This window comes from Pavona decussata, unplaced genomic scaffold, assembly GCF_977016875.1.
Source record: "Pavona decussata unplaced genomic scaffold, jaPavDecu1.1 SCAFFOLD_134, whole genome shotgun sequence".
NCBI classification, from domain to species: domain Eukaryota; kingdom Metazoa; phylum Cnidaria; class Anthozoa; order Scleractinia; family Agariciidae; genus Pavona; species Pavona decussata.
In genome coordinates this window covers 1544050-1553318 of record NW_028145547.1, presented here as the reverse complement: position 1 = coordinate 1553318, position 9269 = coordinate 1544050, and the positions used below count along the sequence as shown (strand labels likewise).

Sequence of the window (9269 nt, the reverse complement as noted above, 5' to 3'; positions counted from 1 at the left end):
CACATGTTCGGTCAGTTCTCACAATCGCTGCTGAGTGCTCCACTGCAGGATTTCAAACCCATCACCGATCATCTTAAAGGGGAAGTATCGCGCAAATTTGCTGTCATTTCAAAACACAAAAATGTTCGTCTGTCAGCCGAAACAACGAAATAATTGTCAAGTTTGTTATAAATTGTCACCCCAGTGCAATAAAACTGTCAATTAGTGCCTCTGGCCAGAGACAGAGCAGGCCGGTATGGATTGAATCTTGAAAAATATTAGGCTAATGTTTTTCAAGTTCTCGCATTTTTGTTTCCAAAATGCGCCAGAGCAGATCACGAGTTGTTCCTTTCAAGAATTGAGTCGATTTCTTTCTTCTCGTAATTCTAGAATTATTTGGCAGCTGATTGGAGGTCTTATTTCATCATTTTTAACAAAAGATATCACAAACCCCATGATACTTCCCCTTTAAGCTCTTCTTTGCTTTCCATGTTTCATAAGGACAACCCTTTTTTGTCTTAGTTTCAAGCGCAGATATGAGAGTATTTATGAGTGGCTTGGTGCTAAGCCTAATTCTCAGAAATCCAGGTCGCTTGCGGCGCGCAAGCGAACTGGACCGTCTGAGAATCAGGCTACTTCGTGCTAAGAATTAGATAGAACCAGGCTAATAATTACCTCAATGCTGGATACAACAAGACCACTATTTTACTTTTTTACAGAAACGTTGCTTCTATACTTTGCACTTCCGTTACTGCCAAATTAATTTTGCTTAGTTCAATGACAAATAGCTATCACTCATTAGGTATATTCAACTGAAACAAATATCTCTGAATCTTACTGTAGTCATGCCGGAAAAATAACTGTACCGGTTGTTAAAATGTAGTAAGGTTAATGCGCTGTTTACCGTGGAAGTGTACTCAAACCAATAATTATATTCAAATTGTACATAATTCTTGTAATCAGAATCATGGAAACGTAGTTATTCATCTCAATTTCTTGAACTTAAGATTTCAGATAGTTGTCGGAAATCAGATACAACCAACTTTTTCACCATAAAGATAAAACTACATTTAACTTCATTATATTGCCTAAAGGTTTATCTTGTACACAAACGGAACCGAAAAGCAATGACGTTTTATTTTTATCGTCGGAGGGGGTGAATCAACTTTTAAACGCATTTTACAATCTAAAGACTAATATTTCGTGGCTTTTAATTAACACCTCGACTAACAACAAGATCTCTGAAAATCAAAACTAACCAAAAAAAGAGTTTGTTATTGAAAGAAAACAATGCAATATCTAATACTCCTTAACTGAAAAACTTTTAATTTATTGGACTCTTTCTAAGATTTCAACCACAGAAAAAAGGTCATAACCACACAAAATAACCAAGCTTTGATATATTAGACAGAGTACGAATTGTATAAGGCTCAAAACAATTTTTAAACAACTACCAATAACTTCCTTCAGCAGTCCGTGTTTGTGCTCCGGCTCACCTTCGACCACATATTTACATGTTTTATGGTAATTAAAATCGCTAATTGCTCTTTGAGTATATTTAAAAGCCATCTGCAACGTAGGCTACAAGCCATATTTTTCCCGACACTACTCAGTTATTTAGAAGCAAATGTCCAACGAAACAGTTTAGACATGCAGTACAAACGCGAGTTAAAATGTTATATTGGGGTGAAAACAGTGTACATGTGATTTTAATAAAGCGTTTCAATAAGCATGCACTCGGGTAATTCTCTGTAGATTTCCTATCTGTGTTCTTCTACCGTTCAAAAACACACAGTCTCTCGGCTCTTCTCTTAGATTTTCTCAAAATGCGCTTTCGTGGAAAGTCCAGTCGGGCGGATACGCGGGAAGCGAAGGTGTCATGCGCGCTTCAGCCACTAATTGAAACCTTCCAAGGGCCGCGAGGACGTACGCGCACGAGAGTGATCCTCCCTGCATCGTTGTGGGAGTTATCCGCGCCGACGACTGTCCTGACTGTTGAGTAAGCGGAGCAGCTCTGTTCCTGCGATACCGACACAGCAGCACGTCTCTAAATCCTTTACGGAAGTTACTGTTAAATATCACGTAAATGGCTGGGTTTATCTCGCTATTTGCATGACCCAGAAAGTAGCCCATGAATAAGAGAGTGGCTGGAGGACCACAGGGAAAGTTCTTGCGGTCAAAGAACGAGATAAACTGCGTGACGTACACGGGCAGCCAGCACAGGGCAAAGAGAATGACGACCGCCAGCAACATCTTAAGAACTTTCTTCTTGGACTTATCAGCGTGGAGTTGGTTTTGGGCGGTTTGATTTCCAGGAAGTTTTCTCACCCAAAGTTTGTGAATGACGAAAGTATACAACACCGACATAGTCAACAGCGGAACTACGTAAAATATTACAAATATAACAATTGTGAAGTCTTTGGACGCTTCTTCTGTGAAAGCCGGAGTCCAAATTTCTACACAGTACCTTCGTTGGTCAACTCCATAAACGATAATTTTCATGGCGTAAAGAATTGGAGAGCTGACACCGATTCCCACGATCCACACAATTGCGATCATAACATATGATATGCGAAATGTTATATACCGCCCTAGCGGGTACATAATAATTAGGAAACGTTCGATAGCGATTGCTGTTAGACTCAAAACTGAGCTTGCAACGGAGAGATCTTGGAAGAAAGGGAGAATCTTGCACAGAATATCTGCGAACACACCACCGGACCAATCCATAGTACGGGTCACAATAACACGTATGGTTACTGGCATGTTGAATGCTGTTAGCAGAAGGTCGGCGACTGCCATATTGGCTATCAGATAATTTGTGACAGTGTGCATTTGTTTGTTCCGAATAACAACGCATATAACTAGCACATTACCAATGAGCGAGCCAAACAAGATGATGAAGTAGGCGATGCACTTGAAAACTTGTTCTGTTGTAGTATCGATGTGGCTTTCGCACTGCAGCGGAGGATCAGAAGGAGTCACGTTGCAGCTACCGTTTGTGGCCATTGCGTGTAGGATGATACAGGTAGTTGATAAGTGGATTATGACGCCGCTATGCTCTCTAAAGTCTGTAAACTTTCCTCGCCGATTATTAAATCTGAGGTGTGCCTGTCTTTTTATAAGTTCACCTTGTACGCCCATCGATGAAGCAGTTTGATCGCGGAAACAGCCCTTTATATTATTCCACTGAAGGCCCTGTCAAAGGAACCAGTCAATCATTGTGAGGTAGTGTCAAAAACGAAGACCAAAGACCCACTCAAAAACGAAGACCCGCTCGAAAACGAAGACGCACTCGAAAACGAAGACCCACTCGAAAACGAAGACCAGCTGGATCAAACAACGGTTGTATAGACCCAAACATTGTTTGTCCAAAATAAAACGTCAGAAATTTCTGGGTTTATACTTCTTTGAGTAACTTAAGAGTATAAGCATTTATTCGGCTTATACCATCCCTAAATTGGGCGATTGTTTGCAGTGACTAGCACAATACCGGTGTTTTGAGTTAATTTGTTCATTGCATTTCCAGCTTTCTGTAGGGACTTTAAGAAACGAGGGCAGCAAGGGTAACGAGAACGTCGTTTAAAAAAAATATAACTTCTCGTTTTTGTAACTCTTTCGCAATCATTAAAATTTGTTTAACTTTCTCTCTCTCTCTCTCTCTCTCTCTCTCTCTCTCTCTCTCTCTCTCTCTCTCTCTCTCTCTCTCTCTCTCTCTCTCTCTCTCTCTCTCTCTCTCTCTCTCTCTCTCTCTCTCTCTCGAGGAATTTTAAAAGTCAAAGATTTAATGAAAGAACCTTGCAAGTTTCTTTGTTTCAAAGATTTTATTGAATTATATAAAATACAAATAAACCCCTTGAAATTTTGTGGACTTATATCTGCCCTTAAATGTCTTTATAATAAAAATTTCCCAAATGAATCTAGTACAGATGTTTCGGTTAAACCGGATTCTTTCCTTAACTCATTTCTTGAAAGCTCCAAAGGTAATAGAATAGTTTACAAGAAACTTGTCTCTCTTAAAAGCTATGCACCAGAGAAAAGCCAATTAAAATGGAACACCATCGTTTCCCAGGAAGGTTGTAAGGCTGATTGGAAAGCAGCTTACACCTTGGCATCCAAGGGCACTAAAAGTTCGACCCTCATTAACTTTCAATACAGACTCTTGCACAGAATTCTTCCTACTAACTTTTTTCTAACAAAAATTGGTATCAAACAAGACCCACAGTGCTCTTTTTGCAGTAAAGCTCCTGAAAATATTATTCATCTTTTCTGGTATTGTCCAAAAGTTTTTTCTGGAGGGTTCTGACTGTTAAACTTCTTGAATGTGAACTTATACCTCACGACTATTTGAAGGACGTCGCAATCTTTTTGGGACTAAAGCCGGACACAACAAAGTTTGCTCTTCAATTGAATTTCTGTTTTCTAATTGCCAGACATTACATATGGCGCTGCAAAACCAGTAACAAGGTCCCTCAACTAAATATGTTTTTGGCAGTCCTCAAGTCCCAATTTAAAATTGAATCCTACAAACAAGCTCCTACTTCGAAGAAGTGGGATCCTTTATTGCCCCTCTTCAATAATTATTGTTAGTTTCTATGACAAGCCTTTAACAAATTAGTATGCTTTTCCCAATTGGCCTCCTTGCTTTTGAGAAGCTATTGTTTTTACAGCATTCATTAATTTCTTCTAATTTTCGTTCTTGGCACTGCTCACTACTGTGTTTTTGATTTTCCAATTTACTAAAAGAGAAGTGTTTACTGCTAAAATCTGTCATCACCATTCTTTTACTATCACGACTATTGTTATTGTTATTAGTATAATTGCTTTTACTATACTGTATTATTATTACTATTATCATATTTATTTTTTTTGTTATTTTTATTTTTTTTGTGCTTCCAGCTATAATTAGAGTATTGTAAAAGATTATGTAATGTTGTACGGTTTGTTGATTTGTCAATAAAGTTTATTTAATAAAAAAAAATAAATAAAAAAAAATTTGTTCAATTTGGAAAATGCTGGCGAACTCTCCAGGAACTAAATTAGTATGAACGTCTGCGGTTCGCTTCGTCTTTGTCCTTTACTTTCGTCAGTAGTTGTCGTAAAGTGGTTATAGGTTTGTGAGCTACACGGATATTGTAGGGTTGTAGAATCCGTGCGATAGTCTCAGAAGTGCCCCTTACGTAAGGTATAGTTACAGTGGTTACAGGAGTCGAGTCCTTGTTTGTGACGTTAGGTTCAGTGTTCTTGTAAGTGTTACGTCTAACAAAGTCCTTGTTGTAGTTGTTCTTGTTGAAAACGTTGTCTAAGTAGTTGTTTTCGTCTGCGAGTCTGTCAGGTGAGTCACAAACCAGCTGTGCTCGCCTTGTTAAGGTCTGTATAGTCGTTGCTTTGTGAGAAGTAGGGTTGTAGGATGACTGGTCCTGACGAAAGTAAAGGACAAAGACGAAGCGAACCGCAGACAGGGAGCAGTTTACAAGATCAAATGCTGCGACTGCCAGGCCACTTGTATTGGTGAGACCGGCAGAAATTTAAACGTACGACTGACTGAACACAAACGAGCAACTAGAAATGGTCATATCAACAATCACATTGCTGAGCACCATTTACAAACGAACCACAGAATCGACTGGGACTCTGCCAAGTGCATTACCTACTGTACAAATTACTATCAACGACTCACTCTGGAAAGCTGGTTTACCAACTTAGAACAAACGCCACTCAACCGTTGCCTACAACTACCCGCACCATACAAATGACTTATTGACAACAACAACGAAACAGACAAACAATAGAGTGACATTTTACTAACAATAGACCCACGGACTGTTTGCCTAACAAAAGACGGATCGAAACGCACCAATCACGTTTTACAGTCTTCACAGCCAATGACATCACGGCTTACTGACAAACGACCAATAACATCCGGACTTCGTTGACCAACCAGGTTAACAACCAGACACGTATATACCACCTACTGACGTTCCACAATTCACTTGATTCTGAAGATGACTTCCGCTCAGGTTGTCGAAACGTCAGTCAAAGTCACCACAAACAGTCCTTCTCAGGACTACACTCAACCAGATGATCATAATTTACGTACTTATATATGTGAAGATTTTGCCAAAACCACGGGAACTGTCCATTTGGCCATTATAGGGAGATGTTGGTAAAAACAGGTTCCACTATAGCATGTATATTATTACTAAATACATCGCGGTATTCAAACTTCAATCTATGGTTGGATAGGTGGGCGGTTTTGGGGTTTGTGAGGAAAATTCTGGGTAAATACAAAGCTATAGGTTGATATCTGATTGAATTTATGAGAAGAGTGACTTTATGGCTGAATACTGAGTAATTTTAAGAGAAGATCTATGTGTTTGCTTTCATGAGAGAATATTTGGGAGAATGCACATGGGTTCTGACTGCACTGTTTTATCCTCAAGTGTTACATAAGGGAGACAAGCCATTCATTCTGTAGTTTTTCAAAATAAATTGTTGTTGTTGTTATTGGTGGTGGTGGTGCAATTAGTTCTTTCTTCGGCCATTTGCTTATCTCAAGTACTGAGACGCATCGACTTGTAAGCAACGGTGTTAGTATTTGTGAGCTGATGTCAGGACCCTATAAAACATGATAAGGCCAACTGGGTGTCATCATGTCATGCTATGGGATCTGTTGTTCTTGGAAAGCAACCAAGGAAATATCCGCCCCACTCAATAAATAGTCTTGCCTAGACAAATTCTAGTAGGATCAGTGGTTGTGTGAAATGCATGGCCCTTACCAATTTTGAAGGACGCTCGCGATTTTGGTCAGCCAAATAGCTACAGCGGTTTTCGATCTCACTGACTTTGTAGCTGTTTAATTTGTCCTTCATTAGAGGGTAATTGACGAATTTATTAGGATACACAGTTGTTTTTCTTCGATATATGGGCCTTTTAAAACATGCACTTTTTGTTGCCACCGAAACATCAACATCCCAATTTCTTTTGGGAAGGTTAGAAAACAAGCCTGTTATAGCAATTTTTATTACTTACGTTTGTTTACGCCTTTGTTTATCGTTTCCCCCACCCCCTCAGTGTACAATGTTGGACTCCCCACAAGAATAACGCGTAAAGATTTACAGTTAAAATTCAACATTGACACAAGGAGGGGGAGGGGGAGGGGGAGGGGGTAGGGTGGAAAGTGAAGCCAAGGTAAAACTTACCAATGTTCAAGAGTTTTGGCGATGATTGTAGTTACTGGGAAATTGACCGGCGCTGCCCTGTCACTAGACAAGTACCAAAAATCCAAGATAATTTTTCAAAACGTGCATCTAGAAACCTGTTGTTGCGAAAATTGTCCACTGCCTTTCCAGTAGCATTCCAGACCATTCTGTGGAACATACCATAGCCAGGAGCTCTAAGAACATTTCAAAAATGAGGAGTGTTCGTGTAGCATGAATCTGTTACGAGACCAGTGCTTAGAGGCGGTTGCAAAACGCCGAGCCTCTATATGTAGCTAAAGAAAGGTCATTAGTGACTTACGTTCTCTCACTCGGCTCGTTTTCTTTGGTATAATGATTTTTCCGGTCCTGCCTCCCCTCGGGTCTTGCCACTTACCCCCTCCCCCCTCCCCCATCCCCTGTTCTTAGCCGTGAGAGTCGTGAGTTCGTGATTCAGTTACTGGTGCACACGTCTAAGGACTTGTACCTATCAAAGTTTCAAACTATTCAACTCTTAATTACGATTATTCTATTCTACTGATTCTGTTGAATGATGGAGACAATGAGTAAGAAACGACTTCAGTGAGCACAAAGTTGTCCCAAAACTGTTCTGTGCTGCAGTACACTTACAAATACACAATATAAAAACTGATTTCTCACGATAACGCTCTTTCCAGTAGATCAAGAGAACTTTACAAAATTTAGAATACATACGGTATTCACATAATGCCGCCCAAGACCGCAAAAGACTGTTATTTATGACAAGTTCTGTTAGTTACGTGATGTTAGTTGTGTTTACAAGCCAGAGGGTTTTGATATTAGAACTGTTCATTTTCCCGCTTAATGGAATGACGCAATATTGGCCTGTAATAAATTCCATAAACACTAATTCGTGGGGCAGTTTGGGCATGCTGCTAACTCGTGTATCGTAGGCATATTTTAATTTATTTATCAATTGGAAATAAGTAAACATATCATACGATGATGATAATACAAAAAAAGGCGATTTAGCATGGAAAAAGTTTTTGTTTGGGGCTCTGACTATACATCATACGTGGGCCTCAGAAATTGATCAAATATTGTACGGAATACAATTAGTTCGTCCTTGTTATTTGCTAATCTGCTTGTGCATCAATTGAAACATAATTGTATTTGTCATGCCCTCTACGTGATAAGGTATATCAATTATGAATGCCATTACACTCGAAATGGAGCCACAATTGTTATATGGGAATAAGTATCCCACTCAAGGAAGGATCCGGAGGAGAATAACGTCAGGTCCAATTTTACATATCCGCTACCGAGTATGAGTGGCTCTTCCGGCATCAACACATTGGACTTGGAGCGTCTTATAAAATTACCTTTTTTTCAGAAAGTCGAGGTATAAACATGGAATTAAACTGAACGTGGGCGAATATTTTTTTTTTAAGAAGGAAAGGCTTCCGCCGAGTGGTTTTAGCTCTCACGCCAGTTATTCTAAATGCATCAAGAAAGCGAATTTTTTTTTTTATGAAGGAAAGGCTTCCGCCAAGTGGTTTTGGCTCTAACGCCGGCTATGCTAAATGCATCAAGAAAGCGAAAATTTTTTTTTTAAGAAGGAAAGGCTTCCGCCGAGTGGTTTTAGCTCTCACGCCGGCTATTCTAAATGCATCAAGAAAGCGAATTTTTTTTTTATGAAGGAAAGGTTTCCGCCGAGTGGTTTTGGCTCTCAAGCCGGCTATTCTAAATGCATCAAGAAAGCGAATTTTTTTTTTTTTTATGAAGGAAAGGCTTCCGCCGAGTGGTTTTAGCTCTCAGGCCGGCTATTCTAAATGCATCAAGAAAGCGAATTTTTTTTTTAAGAAGGAAAGGCTTCCGCCCAGTGGTTTTAGCTCTCACGCTGGCTATTCTAAATGCATCAAGAAAGCGAATTTTTTTTTTTAAGAAGGAAAGGCTTCCGCCGAGTGGTTTTAGCTCTCACGCCGGCTATTCTAAATGCATCAAGAAAGCGAATTTTTTTTTTTTTTTTTTTTAAGAAGGAAAGGCTTCCGCCGAGTGGTTTTAGCTCTCAAGCCGGCTATTCTAAATGCATCAAGAGAGCGAATTTTTTTT

At 39.5% G+C, this 9269-nt stretch overlaps 1 protein-coding gene across 1 annotated transcript; it reads right to left on the bottom strand.

Annotated features, from left to right (window-relative positions):
- Positions 1 to 469: 469 nt before the first annotated feature.
- On the bottom strand, positions 470 to 3176 carry LOC146467640 (QRFP-like peptide receptor). The gene is made up of 2 exons (XM_085125178.1): positions 1681 to 3176; positions 470 to 1186 (listed from the first exon to the last, which is right to left on the bottom strand). The coding sequence occupies exon 1, from the start codon at positions 3121 to 3123 to the stop codon at positions 1801 to 1803; it is 1323 nt and encodes a 440-aa protein (XP_084981304.1). The 5' UTR covers positions 3124 to 3176; the 3' UTR covers positions 470 to 1186; positions 1681 to 1800.
- Between the last annotated feature and the right edge of the window lie 6093 nt (positions 3177 to 9269).